Source organism: Xenopus tropicalis, chromosome 8 (genome assembly GCF_000004195.4).
Source record: "Xenopus tropicalis strain Nigerian chromosome 8, UCB_Xtro_10.0, whole genome shotgun sequence".
Taxonomy (NCBI): Eukaryota; Metazoa; Chordata; class Amphibia; order Anura; family Pipidae; genus Xenopus; species Xenopus tropicalis.
Genome location: NC_030684.2, coordinates 25183461 through 25211362, shown reverse-complemented (window position 1 = coordinate 25211362; position 27902 = coordinate 25183461). Strand labels below are relative to the sequence as shown.

Below are 27902 nucleotides of genomic sequence, written 5' to 3'. Positions count from 1 at the left end.
AGCGCAGGCAAAGAAAAGACATCAGGGTCCCAAATGTGTTCAGGAGCATGGAAGCAAATGTGAAATGTAAGCTGCTGCAGCATGGGCGGGGGGGGGGGGGGGCTGTTTTGCTATGACAGGTGAGGCAGGAGAGAGGGAGGGGATGTGGAAAAAGAAAAGTGCACTTTATTTAAATAAGCTCCCTGTCCTACCCTGAAGTCTAGAACACAAGTACAGCCATGACTACCAAGCAATCAACTAAAATAAGTTGCTTTGCCATGTGCAGATATGCATATATGACCCATGCACAAATTTCAAAGGTAGCATGAAATTGAGAAGCCTGCGGTAGAAAGGGGCAGGAATGGAGGGTGTGAAGGAAATGTGATGCAGGTACAGCGGGAAAGCCAAATTGTAAGAAACTAACATAGAACAAACAGGACAATTATAAGGAAATTCATTATGCTTAACTTACCCGTACAACTCCGCCAATAAGAGGTGGAGGGTGGGTGAGGAGATATTCAGTGGCCTGCTCCATAGTACTCGTGTTAAGCAGAGCTTCCAGAGCATGCTCCCTTGTGAAACCCATATCCATCAGCTATAGAGAAAAGGAAAAAAAATGATTAGGAAACAACGACAACTTCCCAGCACAAGCATAAGTAGTTTTAAAAGCCGATGGGCAAGACAGAAGGAGAAATGCGGTATGGCCGCTTTCCTATTTCTCTGAGGGAGAATCAAAACAGCTCCTCTTCACTTCCTCTTCTGCTGATGCATCAGCTGACATGTTACATAGGCAAATTTTCATATCTGCCCAATTCCCAAACTGAACCAATAATAGTATGATGATTGGCATATGTATAGCAAGCTTAAGATAGCTATTACTTTAAAAACGGTCTCTGTGAACCCAAGTCACACTCCCACCTGCTGAAGTTGCTGTTGGTTCACTTGAGGCTCCCGTCTTGCTCCACTCTCATCCTGCTGCCCCTCCTCTTCACGGCTCCCCTCTCGCTCCTTGCTCAAACGCTCACGGATAACTGGCTCACCGCGAAGTATATGACATAAGATTGCAAGCATTGATTCTGCCATACGCCCTCCATATACTTTCAGGGGTTTCCGATTCCAAAGGTTTTTGATACAGGTAAAAGCTGCCTGTTAGTAAATAAAAGTTTGTAAACAGGCTCCTTAGCATGATTCAGTGTCAACTGTAAGACAATCCCAGTGTAATTTGTAAAAGGAGGACTTCTAGTTGGTTACCTTTAAATACTTTCCTCTCTAGTACTCTTGGAAGCATAAAAACAGAGAGGAGGTGGCAACACCATGGAGGTAATGTGATTTACCCAGACCTCCTATCAAATCTGCTCCCCCTACAGTTATGCCACCAAGTAAAACATGCTAATTATATATGAATTGTGGCTGCTCCTAGTCCTTTGTTAGCCCTTTGCAACTTACAGTCACAGATTTGATTTCTGTCCACCATGAAGGAAAGCTCTATTCTTCCCATAACAATGAGAGAGGTACAAAGTCTGTGACACATCTCTGTCTCTAGCACCTGAACCCTTTTACAGAAGCAGCAGAGGGCAAGGCTAGTGTTTTTTTGGAGATGCACTAGGTACCTATAAGGGCTGCAGAGAGAGGAAAAGCAGCGCAGGAGGCAGTAAGGGTGACTTCAGGCCATCCCTAGTCTTACCTCATGTGTTAGCCACTACTCGATGTAATCCTTGTTGGTGGCCTTGCTAAAAGATAGCCCTGACCTATCAGGAGAGGGGGACTGGGTGGAGCTGCAATCACTGACTTGTGTTCATATGCCCCCACCCCCCAAACCCACCAGTTGTGAGAGAAAATAAGATACTTATATAGACTGAAATAATCACCTTTTGTGTGACTACAAGGAAGCGTAAAGCACTGAACTGTGGATTATTCTGCCCTCCAGGTAACTTTGTAGTTGGAAGTGAATGAGGAGATTCCAGCACAGTGGTAGGATTCACCATCTTTTCCACTAACATAAGCCAAGCATCTAGAAACTCTCCAGTACCATCAGGAAGATCACTGTGTTCCAGGCCCTCAGCAACAGGAACTCTTCCACCCATTGAAAGTGCCCAATTAAAAGTCCTAAAACAAGAATAAAATCATAACAGCACTGCTTACAGCAGATGAACACATGCGTTTAGGCATCAGAATAAACGCCATGGAAGAAACACAAGTTATTCAAACCAATAGGACAGGCTAATTTCCTGCTGTAATTTCTCACTCCTAAAATTCATCTGCTTGTATAAAACGTGCAAGCCATTCACCAAGATTTTACAACAATGTAAAATTCTCTTATTGTGGGTGCAATATTTTTTAAAAAAAATTTGTCCTTCGTTTTGAATATGCTCATGTGGCATTTACCCAAGTGGATGGTGGATGTACCCTATAAGGTTTAATATTTGGTTTATCTTAGTTAATTAGTTATAAAGCTGGCTGCAAACTGAACAGTTACCATAAGATGTAAAGCTGAATGGATAACTGAATGCAACAGTTCACAGGGAAGGCAATCTGACTGCATGTAGTGTCATATTAAACTATGGGAATACCATGTGTTTAAAGGAATAATGGGGAAGTTAAAGATTGTCACAATGATGCTGTAGTAGTCTTACTTTTTACTTTGTATATCCACATACACTTTACTTTAGTAGGTGAGCTAACTAGCTGAGATAGGAAATGTATTTTTATCATACAAAACTTTGAAAAGATCATGAAGAATGTATTACATTCCCTAACAACATTTAGTCTGGAGTCTTTGAAGCAACAGATACTAAGGTCTTGAGAACAAGTTAGGGAAGGCTTCTATTACATCTTTGGCCTCTCCTTGTCAGAAGTCAGAAGAAATAGGGAAACACATACAGAAGAACTTTAGTGCCAATCCTGACCAAGAGTTACCCTAACCTCTAAATTCTATAGTAGTTCAGGGAGATTAGTCGCCCGTGACAAGGGAGATTTGTTGCGGGCGACTAATCTCCCTGTGTGCCAGAACACTTAGAATTCTTGTGTCTTAAATAATTAGATTATCAGTGTGCTCATATAATCCCCTGGAATAATGGATTTGTGCAAGGCCAATCATGGAGTAGCTTCAATCTCACAGTTTATCAAAAGCCACAGATTATTCCCAATTATAATAGGCAAAAAGTATTTTCAGAACAAGATCTATTCACTGAAAGCATGTTAAATCAAGGGAGGAAAACTGCTTTACCCACTTTTCTATGCCAAATTAATATAACTTAAGTTTTTTTGCACATGTCTATTTAAAGGCAGCCATCCAAAAGCTGGTTGCCTGGCTTGAGAAAAGGAAAAGAGCAAGAGACTTACTCAAAGAGTGCATTGTGCCCACCAGAGCAAAGGAATTTCTGCAGCATGAGGTGATATGGGTATTTCCTTTCATCAAACAGCATGGGGGATGTGAACCCAACGGAGCAGATAAAGAAAGTCAATCTAAGAAAAACATTAAACAATAGGAAAATTTAACAATACAGCCGAAATCTTTTGGGGGTGATTGAGGAAAAAAAAAACCTTACACAATTACTAGACAAATACATAAACATTTACAGACTCAACCACAAAAACGGACCAATGAGTTGCACATAAGCCAACTGTATTCTACACGCTCAAATAAAGCACAATTTTAAATTATGTCACGATGAGTGATGTATGCCAAATATTTGCCAGGCTGTTTTGGGTACTTATGCTTACAGACCAATTATACTATTAGTGGTACATATCAAAAGGAATTGCCTTTAAAAATGTGAGAAATTTTCTCCCCACAAGTGCTTACCTGAACCTAGGAGTAGGGGTATAGGGTGGAGGCTGCCAAGACAGCCCTTTTGTGAGCAGTTTGGTGAGGGCAGAGGCTGTGGAGCGAGCAGCTGGTGTAGGGGCTGTGGTAGTGCTGGCAGCATGGTGACTTCTCCTTTGCCGAACAGGGGAACCTACACACAGTTTGACAAGCAACCCAAACAGCTCTGCCAAAGCCCGGCCCAACCTAGAAGAAGCTGCAACAAGAAAGGTCTATGTAAATAGTCACAAGCACTTACTGTAATGCTGCACTCTACAAAAAAGGTGACGCAAAATCCTGTATATTTTGATAAACATGTTCTTACGGTATCTGACTTCCTCTCTCAGAAAAATTCCTCATTCAGGAGGCCGGAGGCCAGAGTCCTAGCAGTTCTCTCCTCTCTCCTACTCCACCCTCCCATAAAAATTCATAAAACTCACCCCCCCCCACCCTTAGGAATGTATCTGAGCTATAACTGCTAATCTGCAAGCAGGAAGTTATGAAGATCAAGCTAAATGGCCAATCTTAAACAGAGAAAGCTTTTAGGGTTCTTTACTCAGGTATGATAAAGCTTTCTGGAGAATACATATAGCATTCTAGGTGGCACTAATGTGGTGAATCTATTAGCAGTAAAATGCCAAAATGACTTTCCGTCTCCTTTAAAGTAATGGGGTCTAAAATGCAACCACTAAAAACGTTGTAAGATTCTGGTAGATCTGTGATCTATCAAACTGCTATATCCAGCCTCCTGCAGCTTTTTGGAGACAGAGAATTGTCTGCTAAATGTTGCATAATCTAGTAAATATAATTTATTCTTTAAGAAAAAGGGGGAGAAAGGACAAACATTTTTTGCAGAAAATTTTTATATTTTAGATATAAATAATATAGCAGTTTTCTAAAGGACAAAGTTACCTGATAGTAATGGTTTGATTTGCTTGATTCTGGCCGCCATAGCTGGGGTTATTTTCGGTTTGCCCTTTGCATCAGAAGTGCTGGGTTCATCAGTTTCCATTGGAGCTAAAGTATCTCCATCCAGTCCAATTCCTTCAAGTAAGCCTGAAGCTTCCTCACTGACAACTGTGCCTTCAACCTCACTTTCTGATAGGAAGAGAAAATGGATCTAATGACTTGTGTAAAATTGTGCAAAAAAAGTATCAAGTTTTTTGAAAATCAACCACACATAATAAAAATATATAATATATTTTTTATGGGACACAGGGACAATTGGGGTTTAGTATCTACCAGCAGGAGGCAGGACACTAGAAGAGGGAAAAAGGCCTCTCCTCCCTGCTGATAAATCCCCTATTACTTCCTGCTACTGCCAGTTTGTCAACAAGAAAACTATAACATCCACAACCAACAGAACTATATACATGCAGTGCCACTGAGGTCTAGGGTGGAAGAAGCGGGGCTAGTAGGCTATAGAACTGCAGCCTGCATTGCCTTTCTTTCAAAGAGAGCATCAGATGCTGAAAAAACCTCAACCTTATAGATTCTGGTCAAGAAATTAATTGAGGAATGAATTGAGGACCTAGTAGTGGCTCTGCAGACTTGTTCAGCTTGAACAAGCTGGGCCTTTAGGGCCCAGGAGGTGCCAATGCCACTGGTGAAATGAGCTGTATGCAGAGGTGGAGACTTTCCTCGGGCCACATAAGCTCTGCGGATGGTCTCCTTAAACCAATGATAAATGGTTTGTCTTGGAAGCCTAGGAGCCCTTTCACTGAAAGGGCAGAGAAGCAGCTGATAGCTTGGGCAGCATTAAGAAAAGCTTTGCAGAGATATTAATTTGCTTCCCTGATTTGGGAAGGTAGGGCTGCCAGTTCCTGCCTAGGGGGGCCTGAATTGATACCGTCAAGAAGGGAATTCGACCAGTTCTGAATGGTTTGGGAAACCCAAGCTGAGGCCAAGATGGGGCACAGACTCTCGCCCACAGAAAAGAAAGTGGAACGAAGGAACCCTTCCATCTTTTTGTCCATCGAATCCTTAGAGGAGGAATCAGAACACTGGGAGGCTGTATTCTTGGAGAGACGAGACACAGGTTCCAGAACCAGGGGTTGGCTTGAAAACGTTTCTCAGGGCGATGCCACTCTGACTGAATGATTTTATCCTGCGGTTAGTGAGACGGGAACATGAATAGTAGTTTCTTTTGGAGCTTAAATAGGGATTTGGAAGAACCTTGGGAAGCCTCTGGAGCTTTGAGGTTGAGGCAGGAAATGACTGAGGCAATTAGGAAATCTATAGCCTCTGAAGAGGATTTTGTCGGTTCCTGACCAAAAAGAAGCCTGAGTAGGAGCTTCCTGTGTCACCAAGGGAGTAGATACCACTCCTGGGTCTTCAGTAGAAACCAGGGGTGGCACTTCCTGAGTCTGGAAGGAAGTCTCTGGACTAATTTTGGAACAGGAGGAGCAGAGAGGATCCTTTCTGCCTGAGGGGAGGCGTTTGCAGCACCTGGTGCATGCTAACCAATGCTTAACCTTGGAGGAGCTAGATGTCCCTCTAGAAAAAGGTCCCTCTGGATTGTACTCTGCCATGAGTAGAATTATACAGTTCAAGTATAGTGCCAGTGAAAAGCAAACAAAAACGCAAAGCCTGCTTAAGAAAAGGCCGTCTAATTGCTGGGTTCCGGATCCCCCCTCTAGCTAGAGCTCTTCTCCTGCTGAGAATATACTGGTCCCTTCAGCTTTCCTCACAGTGAGAGCAGAGATATGCAATCCGAACGGTGAGTGGGAAGGGAAGCGCTTAATGCAAAGCAAAGTTTGCGCCCCACGAGAGTCCTAACAGAATGCATTGGGTGGAGAACACCAGTGTTTAAAGTACCTAATGCTGAACACAATGGAACTGGATGGAGGAGATCGGGCACAGAGAGAAGGCGGCAGTGTAGAAGGAGGCAAGGCAGGACACATACATACCATGCCTTGGATGGCTGCCAGGGAACTGGAACAGCTTCTGCACTGAGGAAAAGAGAGGCAGGTAATTCTGTATGGCATGCTCCAGGGGAGACTGACTGCAGCACTCTTGGTCCCACGTAGGAGGAAGCCTAGATAAAGGTACTCCTGTTGGGATCCCTATAGGTTGACCCATGGTGCCAGATTTAATCTGGCCGAAGAAAAGTCAGATAGGCGAAGTGAACATGTCTCCTTGAGGGACATTACAAAAATGGCAGTAGCAGCAAGTGATAGGAGCTTTAGCAGCAGGGAGGAGGAGCCTTCTTCCTCTTCTAGTTTCCTGCCTCCTGCTGGTAGATACTAAACCCTACGGTCCCTATGGTTACAAAGTCACCTGCAATAGAAATAAAAAAATAATGCAGTGGCACACATACCAGGTCTTTTGGTTCCTTGGGGCAATACAGTGGTTGCCTTTTCCTCCTTTGGGGCTAATTTCTGCATATCTGCTTGGCCAAACTCACACCCAGGAGGCAAACTAGTTTAAAAGCAGAAATAGTAATTAAACATTGCCCTTCCAGACTTCTACAAAGATAACAGTAAGAGATTAAAAACATTAAGAGCAATATGCCTGTGTTCAACATAAACAAAATAAATAAGGCCTGTCTTTAACATGTATTTAGTCTATTTGTTAAAAATAAAATATTTTCTTGAAATTATTCTCAGGCACAAAATTTAATTATGAACCATAACAGTTAACCAAAATCCCTAGTCACTCCCAAACACATTCCACGTCACACCACTCAAGTACCTGTTAGGAGTACAAAGTGACAGCAAAACTGTACTTTCCCATACAAGGGAGCAGTAGAGCTGGCTCAACTTGTTCAAAACATTGAGACCCAGCTGTGATCCCCACTGGTTCACAGAGATGGCACGGATTTCACTCTAAAATTATGGGGAAAAAAGGCATTGTTATCAGTGACAATTTAAAACAGCAGTGATCTTAAAAATTAAATTGCAAATTAAAAGAAAGGGACTAATTAAATTTTCACTTGCTGGGATTGATGTGGAGGAAATCCCCTTTGACTAGCATTTTATCATCTACTTGATCTTTTTTTTTACATATGGCCTGGTCTTGTCCACAGGTAGCTAAATTTTGGACTGATGTTATGAATCTCCTAGTAGACAAACTTATCTTTCCTAAATTGTTAACACCCCAGGTGTGTATATTGGGAGTTTTGGATAAACTAATAAATGACAACCATGCCAGAATTAGATATAGAACACTCCCATATTATGCAAGGAAAATCATAGATGGGGCCCAAGCCCCCCACAGTTCAAAACTGGATCACTTTGGTAAATCAAACCTTACCCCTTATCAAAATTAGTCTGCTAGCCAGAGCTTTCCAAAAGAGGAAAAATGGAGCCCATGGTGGGAAGCAGGGCTAGGTGGATAATGCTCCCTATCAAAATGTGATACCCTATCCCACACATACTGTAGACCTAAATCTCCTATATAGACTTTTGATGTAGTGGTATATATGTGATGTTTAAGGCTTACTATAATCAAACAGATGCCATTCAAAGGATTGTGATGACTGATATACATGGTTTTAAAAATAATGGCATATATACTTTATTTTGCTATTGACACAAACACTAACTATAAAAAAAAAACCCAAAAGCTTGGGGGCTACTTTAAAAAATTAATTTCCTCAAGTGCTCACCACATCTTTTAATGTGATGTAGAAAGTGGTATTCCAAGATAACTTGCAGTTAGCCCTTTTTGATCCTCCCCTGAAAGTGTACAAATCAAATTACTGACGACTGGCCTCCTACCTGTCCAACCCTGCATGTATGCACAAACATCATGATGTAGGCATGGGCTGCAGTGAGAGCGTGTAATAATGGAGTTGCTTGAGCAGACAAAGTAGCATCTGCCACATTTCCAGCACATGCCAACTCTCGAAGCAGTACTGAGCCACCAGGAGCCTCAATGGGCCGATGAAGTGGATCAAGAGATGAAAGAATTGAATCCAGCTGAAGAAGTCCTTCTTGGAGAACTTTTGGCTCATGAGAAAGAGTCTGGAAAGAAGTTGAGAAGCATAGTTAGGTTTTAATCAAATGAGCGGAATAAAAAAAGAAAGCAAAAACAAACCTGTTTTTACAGAGGTATTAAGCAATTAACCAGGGAGTAAACAAAACAAGGACTTATCCACCTTGCCTATGCCCGGCATTTTAATTAGATTGTTTGGCCCTAGGTGGGCATATCGGGAGAAAATACACTTGCTTTGTGACCTTGCGCATATCGGGAGAAGATCCGCTTGCTTGGCGACCTCGCCAAACGAGAGGATCTTACAGTGTATATAGCTACATTTAATAATCCCTTCCAATGTCAGCCTGTTTTTTTCTGTGTAATTATTTCCTTACTCTAAAACAGGAACTGGAGTGGCTTCTGATAAAAATCAATCGAGTGCCTAGTGTCATAAAAACCTTAGAATAAAATATCCATGGGGGTGGGAGGTGACAGAGACAGAAGTGAATGATCTTTTATATCTAAATATCTTTCATCATTGGAGTAGTGATAGGCAATGACTATTAACTGCAGATGGCCCAACACACGCTAGCTTGCACAAAAATGTGTCATGAAAATAAATATGTAAATACATTTAATTAGTATGCTTTTCAGGTCATTTACTGCCTTACAAAGATGTGATGTCAAGTCTATGGGGGCTACTTTGGTGTCACATTTACAGGCTACTCAAATTACTTCAAAGTGCCCCACTGCAAAATAGAATGCAATCCCTAAATGGGCTTTAGCAGTTAACTGGATATGCCATTCAATACATTTATAAAGATTATTATATTCAGCAAGAGTTACAGTCATATAAACCCGCCCCCCCCCCCAAAAAAAAAAAAAAAGAAAATCCACTTAATGACATTACTGATTCTTTAACGGGAAAATCTTGTAAGTAAACAAAAAACAGGACAGACAAATCACAACATATACTTTATCCTTCAACTTTTGCATCAAACTACCCATCTGAATTGCATATAACTTTAACTTACCAAAATGGATTTGCAGACACCTGCCACAGCTTGGCAAGCAGCAGAGGTAGGAAAGTCAATAGGTAGGTTGGGAAGCCCAAGGATGGTGACAAGTGGAAGGAGCCCCTTCTGACTGACAAATTCCTGGCAGTGATCATCAGTTGTGTTGTTACTTAGAATTGATTCCACAAATTTCATCTGTGAATATGTCATAAGATTTGATCAACTCAGAGTACCTGTGAAAACATCTTCTATCCCAAATCAACTCCATAATAAATAAAAGACTATTCAGCAGGAGCTGTGTATTACGCCTGACGCAGTGCGAAATATCACTAAAACATACACATTAAAATTTAAATATATTTGTAATTCAAACTCAACATTCAAAATTTAAGGTTAAAAAACCCTCTTGATCACTATTCAAAGAACAGAAAAGTTAGTTCCACACTCACCACATTGAGAATATAATCCATTAGGGGAATAGGAATCCTCTCCTCTGTGCCAACAACACTAGGAAAGAAAGATGCTAAACTAGAATTAAGTGCATTAAGAGTATGCAGAAATTTCAAAATGTTTCCATAGAAACATAGAAGGTAACTCATCCCCTGGGGAAAAACATGTCAGGATGGGTTGTAGGGATACGGATAAATCTAACTCGTGTTGTCATCAAGAGGGCTTGCCCTATGTGCCACAAGCGTAGGGAAAGGAAAAGTCCCACGAGGAGGACTGTCAGCCTGTGTATAAGCACAGGCTGGAAATCTGCCCATATGCTTGAAAAATCTTCACCGTGCCTGTACTCAGAAGCGATGAGTTCGCCTGTGCGCAGGCACATGCAGCCAATATCCCCTAACAAAATAAGTGTCACGTTTTTGTATGCCTGCACCCAGCCAGATTCAATGCTTCTGGGTGCAGGCACAAGGTATATGTGCAGGCTGATAATCCGCCTAGTGGGGCCTAGGTGGAGATACATTTAAATGATAGTGGCTAAACACACCAAAGTTGGTAGCAAACCTACTGCAATAAATGTGAGGACTTCAAAGAAAAAAATATATATGTGTGTGTCTCAAATACGATACAAATGTGATACAATCAGTCCTTGGCTGGTATTGACCTGTATTGTAGAAATTATATTACATATGCTGAAAGCTATGAATGATACTTGATACCTGTTTATAACCACAAAAGGCAGCTACAAAAGACTGCCAGAACTCTGAAGCCTCAGAAGCCTAGCATTAATGGTTTCTCACTGAAAAGAATGGCAAATGTTCTGCCTATGGCACAAGCTAGCATGCCAGGTATGGACTGCTCTGAATTTTTTTATTTGTAAGGTGTTTGGTAAAGCTTTCCTTAGTGTTAATGGCAATGACACACTAGGCGATTTGCTGCCGGCAATAGATTTCCTCTACCTTGGCAGCTAATCTCTAATCTATGTTTCATGCATACAGTGGATATAAAAAGTCTACACACCCTTGGTAAAATGTCAGGATCCTGTGCTGTACAAAAATGAGACAAAGATAAATCATTTCAGAACTTTTTCCACCTTTAATGTGACCTATAAACTGTACCACTCAATTGAAAAACAAACTGAAATCTTTTAGGTGGAGGGAAGAAAACCAAAACAACTAAAATAATGTTGTTGCATAAGTGTGCACACCCTCTTCTACCTGGGGATGTAGCCATTACCAAGAACTGGACGTCCCTCCAAACTTGATGAAAAGACGAGAAGAAAACTGGTCAGGGAGGCTACCAAGAGGCCCTACAGCAACATTAAAGGAGCTGCAGGAATATCTGGCTGTGTGGTACATGTGACAACAATCTCCCATATTCTTCATATGTCTGGGCTAAGGGGTAGAGTGGCAAGACGAAAGCCTTTTCTTACGCAGAAAAACATCCAAACCAGGCTACATTTTGCAAAAACACATCTGAAGTCTCCCAAAAGCATGTGGAAAAAGGTGTTATGGTCTGATGAAACCAAGGTTGAACTTTTTGCCCATAATTCCAAAAAATATGTTTGGCGCAAAAACAATACTGCACATCACCAAAAGAACACCATTCCCACAGTGAAGCATGGTGGTGGCAGCATCATGCTTTGGGGCTGTTTTTCTTCAGCTGGAACTGGGGTCTTAGTTAAGATAGAGGGAATTATGAACAGTTCCAAATACCAGTCAATATTGGCACAAAACCTTCAGGATTCTGTTAGAGGAGGAGGAACTTCATCTTTGAGCATGACAACGACCCAAAGCATATATCCAAACCAACAAAGGAATGGCTTCCCCAGAAGAAGATTAAAGTTTTGGAATGGCCCAGCCAGAGCCCAGACATGAATCCGATTGAAAATCTGTGGGGTGATCTCAAGAGGGCTGTGCCCAGGAGATGCCCTCGCAATCTGACAGATTTGGAGCATTTCTGCAAAGAGTGGGCAAATCTTGCAAAGTCAAAATGTGCCATGCTGATAGACTCATACGAAAAGACTGAGTGCTGTAATAAAATCATAAGATGCTTCAACAAAGTATTAGTTTAAGGGGGTGCACATTTATGCAACCACATTATTTTAGTTTTTTTGGTTTTCTTTCCTCCACCTAAAAGATTTGTTTGTTTTTCAATTGATTGGTACAGTTTATATGTGGAAAAAGTTCTAAAATGATTTGTCTCATTTTTTTTGTAAAGTTTTATATCCACTGCACATAAACATTGTTGCGGCTTTGTAAAGTAGTGCAAAGTTGACTCTCAAAGAAACTTTGGAAACTTTGGAAAGTAGCTGCACTATGTATTTTGCTCCACTGGTAATTCTTTGCCTAGGCAAAGGAGATCTATCACAGATGAACAATCGCCTGCTGTTATCATTGCCCTAAGGGTGTGGTATTTGTTTTTTTAAACTCTTCCATTGCAATCATATCCATTGAGCTTCTGAAACTCATTTAGTGGGTCCTGCAGTATTACAGAAAGACCCCACCCCCACTGCACACTTACTGCTGGCTGGGTTCAACTTCACTTTGCTGATTTGTGCTGAAACTCTGCATTGCTTGTACCTCCTCCTCCTCTTCATCCTCACTAGAAGCCTCCTCTGCTGCATGGTTGGAACGTGGTGGAGGAGCAGTAGCCGTGCCATCAGCTTTCTGAATAGATGGCTTCTGACAGATGTATTTTGGGTCCCTACCAAGGTTACATATCTCTTCTAAGAGCTAAAACAAAGCAAAGAACACTTGTTAAGGCACTTGTTAAAAAGTACGCAAATAGTAAGGCTCAGCGGCAGAAGGTGTATTAACAGAATTCTATAAAAGAAAGGATCTAAAAGTAACATATGGAAAGTCCCCATGTAATTAATACCATAAAGCTGAAACCAAAACATAACGCCTTAAAAAATAAACGATAATTATAACTCATAAGCCCCCCTTACACTACTCAACCCATCCAAATGATGCATAATAATATGACTGTACCTTAATGATGGCAGTTGTAGCGTCTGTTTTTAACGTGGGCTGGTGCCTCATCAGTTCATCAACAGCACTGCCCAGGTTAGAGGCTGTATCGCCTGCAGGAGACCGGAGAGAGGTCAAAGCTGGAAGAGACCACGGGCCTCTTAATCCCTCGACTAGAGACCTGAAGAGAGCTATTCTATGCTGCACTACAGGTCTCTTCGGCAGGGGTTAGAGGAGGTTTAGGAAATATTTGGAATTGCCTTTGACAGCATATCCTGAGTGTCAAAGGCCTGGAGGGCACTGAACTCTATATTAATAATTCTTTAACAAGCACTAACACAATCGGGCCCAGAAGCCACAACACAATGCAAACCCATGAGCGGCAATCCATCTTGCAGAGACAACACAAAGGGCTAAAGTATGCATCACTGTCAACTAGATTCAGATATGTTAACATCTACTTTGTCAGTGAAACCTGAGGTCAATCTTAACAGCAGTCCAATAAGAGGGTCATCTGTCAATGAAACGTGCTTACCTAGAGGGTCTGAGCTTCTCCGTCGCCTCATAGCAGGAAGGTAATCAGGTGAGAGCAACACTTTGAACAATCGCTCAAAGGGTTGGCACTGCACAAAGGACTGCAGACCTCGGGCATTTAAACAGAGAGCACTGAAGACATTAGGAAGAGATCCAAGAACTTCTCGGGTAGCAGGAACCTATCAGATAAATTCTAGCTTGTTAAAATACCCAAGTTATATCCGCATTTCCTCCCAACCTCCTTTGTTTTATAAATCACAATATATGACTCTCTGAATTGTACTCTGAATTGTACAAAAAGGTAAAATGCACCAAAGGACACACTTTGCCTTAGTAGCAGCTACTTGTTATGACTAATAAATGCCATAAAATACCCTTCCATAGACAATACAGAGAACGGGATCACCAACTGAATAAAATTTTTTTTTAATTTATAGGTGAAATCTGATTGATTAGCTGTTGGTGGCCCCTCCCACTTTGGGTCATCCAACAAATGCTGCTGTTTCATTCGGGGTGACCCCATGATTATTGTGTTCAGAGCAGCGCCACTAAAAGACAGGGGGCGGGATCACTTAGAAAAGCACAAGCAACCTGCTTTGCTATAGGGCAGCGATCTCCAACTTTTTTTTACCCGTGAGCCACATTCAAATGTAAAAAGACTTGGGGAGCAACACAAGCATAAACATGTTGCAAACTGTAAATACAGCCTTTAGAAAAAGCTAAGAAAACCCTTAAAGGATAATATCAAACATTTATTATATTTAACACTGTCATTAAACACAATGAAAAAAAGGCTTTCCATTAAAGGGGACCGTCACCAAGACATAAAAGGCTGTATAATAAAAGTAATTAAAGATGAAAAGGGGATTTATTACTTACCGTTACATCCTTTTCTCTTAGTCCTATGGGGGACACAGGCACCATGGGGTTAAATCCCCTCCCATCAGGAGGCAGGACACTTTGTAAATTTGTTTCTCCACCCTCTATAACCCTCTTCCCACTCCCAGGCACCTCAGTTATGTAACAAGAACCGAGCAAACAGTGCTCTTAACAATTGTAACTGTAAACTATAACATGGCTGAGTGAGAAGGTATGCATGATTCCCAAGTTTCCAGGGAGGGTGGCCTGTGTCCCCCATAGGACTAAGAGAAAAGGATGTAACGGTAAGTAATAAATCCCCTTTTCTCTTGCGTCCTGGGGGACACAGGCACCATGGGGACATACCAAAGCCGTCCCCACTGGGAGGGAGGAAACAGGGCTATCAACATGTTGCAGTCTAGCTTTGAACTACAGACTGCAGAACTTTTCGCCCAAATGCTGCCTCGGCAAAGGTATCAAATCGATAGAATTTTGCGAATGTGTGTACAGAAGACCAGGTTGCTGCTTTGCACAGCTGTTCCGCAGAGGCTAGGTTTCTGCATGCCCAAGACGCCCCGAGTGCTCTAGTGGAATGAGCCTTTATCCCAAATGGAGGTGTTTTCCCCAGGGATATGTACGCCTGGCGAACAGTTTCCCTGATCCAGCGAGCAATTGTGGCCTTAGAAGCTGAACACCCTTTCCGGCTGCCCGACGGAATCACAAAAAGAGTTCTGACCTTGCGGAAGTGTGCCGTCCGGTCTACATAGGTTCTCAGTGATCTGACTACATCTAGCTTGTGTAGTCTCGTTTCTTTGGGATTCTTGGGTGAGCTACAAAAGGATGGTAGCACTATCTCTTCATTCAGGTGAAAGGGTGACACCACCTTTGGAAGGAAGGAGGGAACCGTACGCAAAACTGCCTTCTCCTCGTGAAATATCAGGTGAGGAGGATCGCACAACAGCGCGCTTAGTTCCGAAACGCGTCTTGCTGAAGAGATGGCCGTCAGGAATACTATCTTCCAGGTAAGCCAAGGAAGCTCGATGGTTTGGATAGGTTCAAAGGGAGCCTCCAACAGGGCTGTCAAGACAAGATTGAGGTCCCAGGGTGGCACCGGAGGTTTCCAAGCCGGTGACAGGTGAGCCACTCCCTGTAGGAATGTTCTTACGTCTTCTTGCCTTGCCAGTTTCTTCTGCAGTAGAATGGATAAGGCCGATATCTGAACCTTCAGGGACCCTAGGCTCAAGCCTTTGTCCAGGCCATCCTGAAGGAACTGGAGAATCAAGGGTACGCCCACCCCCTGGTATGGTATTTGCTTCTCCGAGCACCATAGAATGAAAATTTTCCAGATTCTGTGGTAAGCCTTGGAGGATACCGCTTTCCTAGCATTGATCATGGTCTGGGCCACTACTGGCGAGAATCCTTTCTGATTCAGAATAGCGGTCTCAAGTGCCACGCCATCAAATGGAACATTTGGGGATTGTGGTGGAAGATCGGACCTTGGCGAAGCAGGTCTGCCCGAATGGGGAGTGTTATGGGTGGATCGATTGAGAGATTCACCAGGTCTGTAAACCACGACCTCCGAGGCCAGTTTGGAGCGATTACTATGAACGTGCCTTTTTCTCTCCTCATTCTCTTGATGAGGCGTGGTAGCATGGCAATGGGGGGAAAGGCGTAGGCTAGTGGAACTCCCCACGGCGCGGTCAGGGCATCTACCCCTACTGCAAGATGGTCCCTGGTCTTGGAAATGAATAGGGGAGTTTTCCGGTTGTGGCGAGACGCCATGAGGTCTAGATCTGGCTCGCCCCATTGTGTCACTATGAGGTCGAAAACCTCGGGATGCAGTTCCCATTCCGTCGGGTCTATCTGGTAGCGACTGAGGTAATCCGCTTCCCAGTTTAAGAGACCGGGAATGTGGACTGCAGAGATTTGCGGAACGTTGTGCTCCGCCCAACGTAAGATCTTGCTGATTTCCCCTGCCGCCGCCACGCTCCTGGTTCCCCCTTGACGATTGAGGTACGACACCGCTGTTGCATTGTCGGACTGAATCCGTATGGCTAGCCCTGTCAGACGGGTTTCCCAGTGAGTCAGAGCTCTGAAAATGGCTCTGATCTCTAGGATATTGATCGGCAGTCTGGATTCCGCTGCTGACCATAAGCCCTGGGCCGAAAGATTCTGAAAGGTGGCTCCCCAACCTGACAGGCTGGCATCGGTGGTGATGATCTGCCAGTTCGGATCCGCAAAGGATTTTCCCTGTGTCAAGTGAGGTGGGGTCAGCCACCAATTCAGGGAGTCTAACGTCTGGGTTGATAGGGAGATCCGTTGGTTGAGGGAGTGATGACGCCGCCACTCCGAGATAACGTTCCTTTGTAGGGCTCGTAGGTGGAACTGTGCAAACGGAACCGCTTCCGTGGAAGCGACCATGACCCCTAGAACCTTCATGCAAAATCTGAGGGATGGTTTTGGAATGGACTTGAGCTGTCTGACTAGCAAGCGAGTCTTGTGTATCTTTTCCTCTGGTAGGAGAACTTTCCCTCGACGTGTGTCGAGAAGGAGACCGAGGAACTGGATCCTCTGGGATGGGACAAGGCAAGACTTGGGCCTGTTGATTGTCCAGCCAAAGTTCTGGAGAGTTTGGATGGACAGGTTTAAGTCCTCCAGTGCTTGATGTATTGAGGGCGCTTTGATTAGCAGATCGTCCAAGTATGGAGTGATATACACTCCACGGACTCGGAGAAGGGCTGCCATGGTGGCCATGATCTTCGTAAAAATGCGCGGTGCCGATGATAGGCCGAAGGGTAGGGCCACAAACTGGTAGTGGTGGTCGTGGTAGGCGAACCGCAAGAATTTTTGGTGAAGGGGATGGATTGGGACATGAAGGTATGCGTCCTTCATGTCCAAGGATGTCAGGAACTCTTGGGGCTCTAATGCCCGGATTACTGACCTCAGTAGAACCCTTGGAACCTTTGTGATAGGGGGACTGGGATGATTACCCCTGCCTGTACCAGATCCCTTATAATGGATAGGAATGCTGTTTGTTTTTGGGGTTCCATGGGGACCCGAGACATGAAGAACCTCTGCGGGGGTGTTCTGTGGAATTCTATTTTGTAACCGGAGGAAACTGTGTCTATGACCCAGGAGTCCTCTATGAGTTCGGCCCAGGTGGTGGCGAAGTGTTTTAGACGTCCCCCGACCTGAGAGCTTGGCTGAGTGGTGGGCAGCCAGTCATGCTGAGGAGTTCTTCTCGTTAGGGGTCTTGGTAAATGTCTTGCGAGGCTGCCAGGATGGTCTGCCTCTGGAGTTGGGTCCACCTCTGGAGGAGGAAGAGGATCTAGATGGGGAGGATCCTTTCGAGAAACGTGATCCTTGGCCACGAAAAAAGCGCTGTCTCTTGGAAGACATGGTAGTGGGTCTGCCCTTGGGTTTTTGTTGGGGCAAAAGTGTGCTTTTGCCCCCTGTGGCTTGCGAAATAATTTTCTCCAGTTCTTCGCCGAAGAGGCGGGAACCTTTAAAGGGAAGAGAGGTAAGAGACTTTTTGGAGCTGAGGTCGGCTGACCATAGCCGAAGCCACAAGGAGCGGCGAGCCGCCACTGAAAGAGCCGATGTGCGGGCCAGCACCTTAAGAGCGTCCAGTGAGGCTTCCCCGAGAAAGGAGCTCGCTTCTTGGATGTGGAGCGCGACCGATTCGACGTCCTCCACTGAAGTTTCCCTCTGTAATCCCGTGAGGATGGCGTCAGACCATACTTCCAGAGCCCGACTTACCCATGCCATTGCCAGAACGGGACGAAAGGCTGTACCTGCCGAGGAGAAGATTGCTTTAAGAAAACCTTCCAGCTTTTTATCGGTTGCATCCTTAAAGGCGGACGCGTCCGGAACGGGTAGAGCGGTAGCCTTAGACAGCCGTGATACCGGAGCATCCACAAGGGGTGGAGTGCTCCATTTCCCCAAGGCATCCTTGGGGAAGGGATAGAGCTTGGCGAATTTCCGAGTGACTTGGAACTTGTGTTCCGGGAGGTTCCATTCCTCCTGGATAATGGCTTGGAGCTGTTCGTGGGCCGGAAAGTTTATATCATGAGAAGCTGTTCTGCCGAACAGGCCCTTGGAGGTCTTAGCCCCCGTGTCAGGGTCCTCAATCTTGAGGGCCTGAAGGACTGCCATGATTAGGTCATTTGGTGACCTGGCAGAATCTGGGAAAGTTGAAGCAGAGTCTTCGTCTGATGCGGAGGGGGATATTTCCCCTTCGCTAAGTCCTTCCTGGTCCGACTGGGGCTCAGGTGAGGAGAGAGAGTCTGTAGGAGCTGGGCACTTGCGTTTAGTTGTGCTCTGAGCTACCTTGGGTGACGCTAGTTTCTCTAGGATCTTATCCAGGGAAGATGCTAACAGTGGAATTCCCTGCAAATTAGCTAGGGAATTGGATAGTGAGACTGCCCAGGCTGGAGCCTCAGGGGCTCCTACGGCCACATTGCCCGAGGTAGAGGGTAGTGTTGCCTGTACATTCTCCCCCTGCTCTATTGATGGGGTACCCGGAGGGACTTGTGGAGCGGGTTGCTCTGCGTCTGTGGTAGCAGTGGTGCAGGCCTTGCAAACTGGGTCTTTTTGCGCCGCCTTAAATTTTTTCCTGCATTGGGTACAGGCAAAAAAGGTTACCCTGGGCGCCTGTTTCCCCCCTCTGAGGAATAATGCCTCCCCTGACCCTTCAGCCATGCTGGCTTAGTTACCCCTTTACCGTGCCTCTGCCTGGTAGGGGGGAGAGGAGAGCCGGAGGGTGAGCGCTCTGAGGAGAGAGGTGTTCTGCCTAGCGTTGGGAGCCGGAGTAGAGTGGTGCGTAGTCGCCAGTGCGCGCTCAGCCGAGAACCGGAAGGGGTGTGTCGACCGAAGGCGCGAAGAGGGTAGGTCACGTAAGCCGCGAGTACTTCCGGGAGTCCTGCTGTACGCGCCGGAAGTCTCGGAGCGCCTACGGGGTATGTGGCAGGAGCGTGTGCTTTGCCCGCCAATGGCTCCTTCTCTCTCCTTCTCCCGCGGTGCGCCACACTAGCGCGCCATATGGGAGGCAGGGACGCAGGGCGCCCGTGACAGGGGGTACTACAGCCCTATGGGGAGGGCGGGTGATAGTCCCTGGTCCCATCCCGCTGCTTGCGGGTCTGTGCGGTGGGTTGGAGGAGGCTAGAGGGAACCTCACGCTCCTCCTGTACTCACCCGGGTCGTGCCATGGGCCCCAGCTTGGAGGGGGGGTCCTTCTGGCACCGCTGCCTATTCAAGGCACTAGGCTCCCTGAGCCATCCAGCGTAGGGGGCTGACACAACGAGCACAGCATAAGCTGTCTCAGGTACCACCCCTGGTGTTTAGGGCTAAGCCCCCAACCGAAGTATCTTTTCTTGATTGTCTCCTAGAGACACGTTGTCCAACCTCCTGTTTGCGAGGACACTAAAAGAACTGAGGTGCCTGGGAGTGGGAAGAGGGTTATAGAGGGTGGAGAAACAAATTTACAAAGTGTCCTGCCTCCTGATGGGAGGGGATTTAACCCCATGGTGCCTGTGTCCCCCAGGACGCAAGAGAAACCTAAATTATTTTTTTTTCATTAACACATCCATACCTCTTCTAAAAGGTATTTAAAAAAAATCTCAGCTGTCAATCATATAATCCTGACCCGCCGCTATCCCATAGAGAGGCGGGGCTTACAATATCTATACAGCACTTCCTAGAGGTCACTGCACTCCTCAAATTCCTCTCTCTTGCACATCTATAATTGTGTAGCCTGTACATGGGCATCATTCAGCTCTCCTATTCTGTTGCACAGAGATTCACTCAACAGTAGTCACAAAATGGCACCTGTCTATGTGCTCTAATTATGAATTCCAATAGAATTAAGGTAAGATGATTTTAATAATTTTTATAGTGTCAGTAAAGTAAGTATTTATTTTGCTAGACAAACACAATAGTAAAGAGTTTGAAATCATTTCTTAGGGTACTGTTCCATGGAAAGAGTAGTCACCTGTGACAGATCTGTGACAGGCGACTAATCTCTCCAAAATGCATCGACAGTGGAAAAACATACGCATCAATTTGTGTCTGAACTCACACAAAATTTTCCTCCTGCAGGAAACTTAGGGTGACAGGTTCACCTTACTTTTTCAATCTACCCAGCAAACACAACATGGGTTTTTTAAATAGGTGACACAAGTGATATCCTTTTCTTTTGCCCCTGAATGGGTAAGCAGATAGTTTAGGAAAATGGACTCATTTTTATCACAGGGTCTCACATGAAGAACACCAAGCGCTCCGGACTCGAAGGTTTTGCTTTAAAAACAATCCTTTATTGGTTCATTAAAACATTAGATGCCTAACGCGTTTCGTGCGCATGCGCACTTAATCATAGGCTCGCGCACGAAACGCGTTAGGCATCTAATGTTTTAATGAACCAATAAAGGATTGTTTTTAAAGCAAAACCTTCGAGTCCGGAGCGCTTGGTGTTCTTCATATGAGATTTTGGATCTTCCCTTCAGCTACGGGTTCGGGGCCCTGAGCACCCGGACCAACCTAGGATCCTGGTGAGCCTTTATTTGTCTAAATTTGTGTAGCCTCGGCAGTACTAGCGACTGGTCTGGGGTATATATACACCCGGACCACTCCTATCTTACTTGGTACGGGATATTTTCCCATTAGGGTGCACATTAGGAATTATACATTTAAACTTTATTTAGTTACAGTCATCTGCGTGGTTTCAGTGCTTGTATTGATCACAGGGTCACAGAAAAGTATGAGACCTACACTAGAAACTCTCTACTGGCATTATGACCCAAGCAGATTCTTTTAATTTCATCAGCCATATTGATCAGAAAAAAGCGTTAACACAAACATTTTTTTACCCAAAGTATATACTACTAAACAAAGGAAAAACAAACTTTAATGTCTAAACCTTGGCACAAATTTTTCCAATTCAATTAAAAAAGTACTTACATCTTTTATAAGGAGAGCGTGGAGCATCACATCTGTTAAGCCGTTGTCCTGAAGAGAAGAAAGCAGTGAGGGCTCTTGGAAAACAAAAACTGTCACCACTTCAGTAGCTGCAAAAAACAAAAAAAAAACCCAAGTCAAATAGGAACCGTCTGGAGTTTATGGAATATAGCGTATTGGGTCTATTTCAAGTTTAAATGTTTTAGTAGGCAAGGTATGGTGAATCAAATTAAAGAAAAAAAGCAGGAAGCACCCTGGGTCACAAATATTCCAGATAATAGATCCCCAAACCTGTAAAATAAAGTTGGTCCAATCTTTGCTTCTAAAAATATTCCCCCCCCCCTACACTTCTGGGAAGACTTTCCATGATTTGGAAAGTTTGTTGCTAGAATTAGCTTCCATTCATTAGTAAGTATAAAGAAGTTTGGGCACTGATATTGAGCAATCAGGCCAGGCAATTTAATTTAAGGCACTCAAGCTGTTGTCATAGTTCTTCATCATTACCCAATCTACTAACAATGTTTGGCTCTGTGCTTCATTTTTCCCTCATACCATTTTATTTAATGTCATATGTCATATTTAAACCATAACGCCCAATATTTGAAAAATGGGAGCGATAAAAATAAAAAAAAATTGAACCACGATAATTTGTGGCCACACCCCCTAAATACCACTCCCATTTTACTAAATTTGGCAGGTTATTTAAAGTTTGAACACATTTCTGGGGGTTTTGGGGTCATTTTATGTGTTATTACAGTTTTGCTAATGAAGGTGAAATTGACCTTTAAGCTGCAAGTCTATGTTCCCCCAAGAGACATGTTTAGCTTATTAGTTACAATTGTATCTCAGTGCAGGTGTAGCTTGTTAACTTTTTGGGCTCTCTGCCAAAAGCCCACTTATTTAATTAAGTTTGTATCTTTTGTTAGCTTCACTGCAGGAGATTAAAGGGAAATGAGGCACTTTTCAGTAAGAATCCAGGACTGTGGGCTAAGCTGTTAAAAAAGAATTAGTTAACTTTCTGTTGCTAACACAATGACAGGAGGAACTGACTGCTTTAACCCCAAGACATGACACTTGTTACGTGAACATGGAAAAGCACCAATAAAAATGTAAAGGTTTACCAAGCAGGAACAAAGAAGGGCCATAGTATTCAGCATTGCTGATTATGTGTTTCAATGATGTAGGAAGAGTTCCATCCATAACTGTGAAAATAAAATTAAAAATTCAGAGACTTCAACAATCCACCTTCAATAGAGAATTAGAGCATACTAAAAGTTTGTATTAATAGTTTTGAGTTTAATCTAAAAAAATAAATAAAAAAAAAATACTTGAAATGCAGCACTCATCTAGGGAAGTTTCCTTTAAAACAATGCATTGATGAAAGGGGAAAACAGATATACCATAAAACACAAACACTGAAGCCCCCCCCCCCCTTTTTTTTATACTTACCATGACGGATGCCATCTGAGAAAGCTGGATCTTGGATTGCTTTTTTCAAGAAATTAAGCATTGATTTTAGTAGAGCAGCCCTTTGAGGAATACACTGCACACCTAAGCCACAAAAAAAAAAATCAATGCTAAGATGTGTTATCAGCTAGGTTTTAAAAACAAGAGTGTCTAAGCTACAAGTAATGACATGTCTATTTTTTAAAATGATTGTAATCAAATGGATAAGCCAAGAAATATGAAAAAAATGTAAACTAAAATAAATTACATATTATATTACATGTATTGAAGATTGAACTTTAGAACCACAGTCTACACTTATATTATTAGGACAAAGATCAGCATAAAAGGCATTTGTGTGATAACACTGCACCTAAAACCTAAAGCAGCAAAAGACGTCTAATAGTTTACCTGTTCGTGACACCACTATACTACTGGAGCTACTACTTGTGCTCAGGGAAGGCCGGTGATCGGTGGAGGTCGAAGGACCAGGACAGCTCTCCATAGCAACATCTGACACTGGAATACAAAACATGAATCAAGTAGTGAATAAGCAGTGAACATCCCAGCAACAGCAGAAATTCTTGGATTGAATATTTGGGCAAATGTACAGATCCTTAAAACAGAACAGATAAGCAAGGGTGTTAATATAAAGTTTAGCCTTCCTGTACAAGAGCCTCTACTCCCCTGTAAAAGTTTTCTACTAGATTTTGAAATATTATTGATACATTTGTTTCACAAAAGCGCTAGTGAAGTTGGGTACTGATGTCAGAGGATCAGGGCTGCTCTCTGTGTTAAAATGTATCCCATAGGAGTCGGATGAGGTCAGGGCTCTCTGCAAGCCAGTCAAGCTCTTTCACTGTCATCACTGCAAACTCAGTCCTTACTATATGCATGGGGGAATTACTGTGCTGATACAATAACGTCTTCTTCAGACTGTTGCCACAAAGTACAGGGCATACAATTGTCAAGAATGTCACTTATAAAATAATTTCTATGAAGGCTTATTTCTTACATGTGTTTAATAATTTATGTGAGTAAAATGTAACATCATTGACAAAGACAGGTGAAGAGGGCATATGCATGGACAGAGGAGTTGCCAAAAACACTAACAGCTGGAGTCTCCAATATCAAAAGAGTTGTTTAGTATAATCAAAGGACTTGTCGAGGAAACAGCCAAAAGCATCAGGGCAGTCAGGTTAAACAGCTGACCCTGAGGAGGTGATGATGTGATATGATCATATCATCACAATGTGTAAATGAAAGTGGACTACATATTAGGCAAAGAGCCTGTCATAAAATATAGCATAATTCTTCATTATTGCAGGCGACTAATCTCTCCGACATGCCATCCCACCGGCAATAATGTAAATTGCCGGTGGGATGGTATACACATCGCTTCAGTCGCCCAACGTTGCTTCGAAAGGAAACTTCGGGCGACTTCTGAAAACCTTCATTCTTGCCATTGGGATGAAATACTGGGGAGATTAGTTGCCCACAATAGTAACAATTTATCGTGGGCGACAGGTCTCTCTCTAAACAGGAACTCTGCAGGCTGGTAAGATTCACTCACCTGGTGAGGGGATATATGCAGTACAAATGATGCCATTTGGGTGGGGGAGACATGCCCAACTGATATACATTGTAAGCAAATGAAAGCTTTAAATGTCCTTTAAAAGTCTTTTCTGCCAGAACTATGCCTGAGATCATACAAGAAAGTACAGTGGTGACTGTAGCGTTTTTGTGGGTCGGCAAAAGGATCCATTCTGAGGTGAATATCTCAAACTGCATATTTTCTGGCAAAGTATTTTTTTTATGTGAACTGTTACATTTCTGAATGTTTTACAAAGGTGAACAACCCCTTTAAGTTTTACCTTCCATATCTGTCTCCATCTCTTCCCCTTCCTGAACATTGGTGGGACGCTGTATTTTTGGCTTGATAACAAAAGGGCACTCTTTTCTGCATAGGTCAACTTCATGCTGAAAATAGCAGAAAGAAGTATTAGTAATATTGGTAATGTAGGCCAATATTTATTAAGGAATAAAAACAATACCACAATTTGTTGAGCTAACAAAAAGAGGGATACCAAACCGCTTTTGAAAATGCACATTTTCACCCCAATGCCTGCCCACACATGACCTGACAGGAGGATATTGTGCATGTCCATTGGCATATCGACACAAGTGGAGAAAATGCCAAATGTGAAAAGTGGTAAGCTACAGCAGGTGGAGGATGGGTGAACAGAGCTAAAACTAGAGGTTTACAAATTATTAAGCAGCCCAGGCAAACTTAGTTTACTGACTCACCTCTAGTCGGTAAATAAAAATGGTCAACCCACTGTGGGACTGAAATGCTGCCATATCTAAGTTTGTAATAAGGTCAACAACCCTCACAGCTCGCGTCACAAACGTAATCTGGTCCTGTTCATCTCCAAGGAATTTAATAACCTAGAATGTTAAAGAAACAAAAGGGATCTTTTAAAATCCACCCACCGGCATCAGAAAGCAGTACAAACAGATGTACACATTTAATACAAATATTGCATATTATTTTGCGATTGCATATTATTTGTTACCTTAAGAAGCGCTTCCATCATTCCACAGGAAACAAGAGCTTCTCCACCAGCATCGTAACTGGCGAGGTGATACAGGAAGGAAAAAAGAGCTGTTGCAAACTGGTGAGGGTATGGCTCCATGGTTGGATCTGGAAAAAAAAAAATTAAACCTAAGAGCGGATAGTACTGACTAAACAATATTACTGTATTAAAAGTCAAATTAAAAGTTTAAAATTCAATTAAAGGCTCACCTATCATTGCTTGAATGCAGTTTCGGACTAAGACTGGTAAGAAACCATGGTAAGAGGCAGTCCCAGTGCAGTCAATGATGCTGCTCAGCTTTGGGGTTCTTTCTAAGTGTACAATAGAGGTCAAGGTCCTTAGTGATGCAGCTTTAATTTCCTAAAGAGAGAGTAAAGCAGTGACTTCGAGAAATACATAACTAAAAAAACACTGAAAATCTAAGGTGTAAATTGTCGAAACAATAAATGTACAACTCGTAAATCATTTTTGAAGTATAAACAACACTGGCAAAAGAAAGTTATTGTCAAGTAAGAGAGTAAGCTGGACACTTAAATTAAATACAATTCAGTAAGTAGGCAAAGCTGTCGGCAATACCTACATCCGCAACAACTTCATGAAAATGCTAAGGATGACTAAATACTTAACAGAATGGAGTAGTGAAGTGTGTTACAACAGAACTAAATGTGTGGCTATTTAAAGATAAAAACAACATTTTGTACTCTTAGAATGAATCATTAGGCAATAATAATTCTCACCATAAGTTGCTTGTCTGTTATTTGGAGCACGTCCACTAACTCCTCTATCAAACCATTGTAGAGGATGCTGTTTGCAGACTCTTGCAAGGCATTAGAATATACTAAAGGAACACAAAAAAGGGTTAAAGAAACATGCTTTCTAAACACTATGAAATCTTCAGTGCCAACTGTGGTACAAATTTCAATCCTGTTGTACACTATGAAGCATGGTAAAGCATTCTGGTAAAGAAACACTATTCTAAATTCACAAGCAGGAACAGCAGGAATAACCTGCAGAGTTTTTGTCTTAAGTATTCCATTATTGAATACTCCAATACTCCAAAAATTTGCCTTGCTATGCCCCAAGAAATATTGTTACAATGGGATGAATAGTGCTCCAGATATAAAACTAGATATATAAAGGATGTAGCATGAAAAAAAGAATCTTAAGGTGGCCATACACAGGCCGATTTCAGCTGCCGATGTCAAATCATTAGAATGATTAGGCAGCTTATCTGCACGTGTATAGGCACTAAAGATGGGCCTCCCCCACAACATCTGACCTAAAATCGGGCAGAGCTTGTTCGGGCAGGTTTGATTTTTCTGTCGGATCAGAGACCGCATCAGCTCGTTCATGTGATTTTGACCATTTTTTTAACATTGAAATTCAAAGCTCCATATACATTGTTGCTCTGGGAAAATTCGCTGACCCTGAAAAATGTTCTATTGTGATACATTAGGTCAGTGCTGTCCAACTGGCGGCCCGCGACCCCCCTCTGTGTGGCCCCCCACCTGTGTGGCTGCTTTGATGGCTTACTCTTGTGTAAGCTTTAAATGGTATCAGTACTGTGATTAACTGCCCCCCCTGCATGGTTCTCACCTCAGATTCAGGCTGTAATCAGGCTGTATTGTTTAAATATGTAATCCCCTGTACTGTTCACACCTTTTAATCTCTGCATTGTTCACCCCCTGCAGTGTTCACACCTCAGGCTCAGGCTGTAATCACCCCCATTGTTCCCCTGGTCACACCTCAGGAGCAGTAGAAACCCACAAATAAACCCCGCACACTACAAAAAGAACATATACTGAGGTGGTACTGCAATTAAAAAGTTTTTTAATATATAGTTATTGTGCAGACTGTAGGAGCAGTGCCAGCATTGTGTCACTGTAGGCTGCCTGTGTGTGCCATACACACAGGCATCATAGGGCAAGCAGAGTATGGCACACACAGGCAGGGTAGGGAAGGCAGAGTAGGGCAGGCAGAGTATGGCACACACAGGCCAAGTTTGGCACAAACCAGCCAAGAATGGCACACACAGTGAAAGTATGGCACATGCAGGCAAGGTAGGGAAGGCAGAGTATGGCACACACAGGCAGAGTAGGGCAGGCAGAGTATGGCACACACAGGCCAAGTTTGGCACAAACCAGCCAAGAATGGCACACACAGTGAAAGTATGGCACACACAGGCAGGGTAGGGAAGGCAGAGTATGGCACACACAGGCCAAGTATGGCACAAACCAGCCAAGAATGGCACACACAGTGAAAGTATGGCACGCAGGCAGGGTAGGGCAGGCAGAGTATGGCACACACAGGCAGGGTAGGGAAGGCAGAGTATGGCACACACAAAGGCAGGGTAGGGCAGGCAGAGTATGGCACACAGGCAGGG

General features: G+C 43.4%; 1 protein-coding gene across 10 annotated transcripts in view; it reads right to left on the bottom strand.

The window, feature by feature from the left end:
* Window positions 1-27902, bottom strand: part of huwe1 (HECT, UBA and WWE domain containing E3 ubiquitin protein ligase 1) — a 107072-nt gene that overhangs the window by 50002 nt on the left and 29168 nt on the right. For 6 of the 10 annotated variants that reach the window (XM_031892168.1, XM_031892175.1, XM_031892170.1 and 3 more), the window contains exons 12-34: window positions 26257-26357; window positions 25729-25879; window positions 25499-25626; window positions 25230-25370; window positions 24797-24902; window positions 23334-23441; window positions 22926-23027; window positions 22598-22678; window positions 21480-21586; window positions 13669-13846; window positions 13155-13273; window positions 12685-12896; window positions 10167-10224; window positions 9736-9912; window positions 8506-8751; window positions 7478-7611; window positions 7104-7204; window positions 4697-4882; window positions 3785-4001; window positions 3322-3444; window positions 1848-2085; window positions 895-1125; window positions 452-574 (exon numbers count right to left, since the gene is read on the bottom strand). In XM_031892168.1, coding sequence (XP_031748028.1) covers window positions 452-574; window positions 895-1125; window positions 1848-2085; window positions 3322-3444; window positions 3785-4001; window positions 4697-4882; window positions 7104-7204; window positions 7478-7611; window positions 8506-8751; window positions 9736-9912; window positions 10167-10224; window positions 12685-12896; window positions 13155-13273; window positions 13669-13846; window positions 21480-21586; window positions 22598-22678; window positions 22926-23027; window positions 23334-23441; window positions 24797-24902; window positions 25230-25370; window positions 25499-25626; window positions 25729-25879; window positions 26257-26357 — 3368 coding nt within the window. The remainder of the gene's footprint in view (window positions 1-451; window positions 575-894; window positions 1126-1847; window positions 2086-3321; window positions 3445-3784; window positions 4002-4696; window positions 4883-7103; window positions 7205-7477; window positions 7612-8505; window positions 8752-9735; window positions 9913-10166; window positions 10225-12684; window positions 12897-13154; window positions 13274-13668; window positions 13847-21479; window positions 21587-22597; window positions 22679-22925; window positions 23028-23333; window positions 23442-24796; window positions 24903-25229; window positions 25371-25498; window positions 25627-25728; window positions 25880-26256; window positions 26358-27902) is intronic. The other 4 variants (XM_031892173.1, XM_031892177.1, XM_031892169.1 and 1 more) reach the window with 3 other exon arrangements.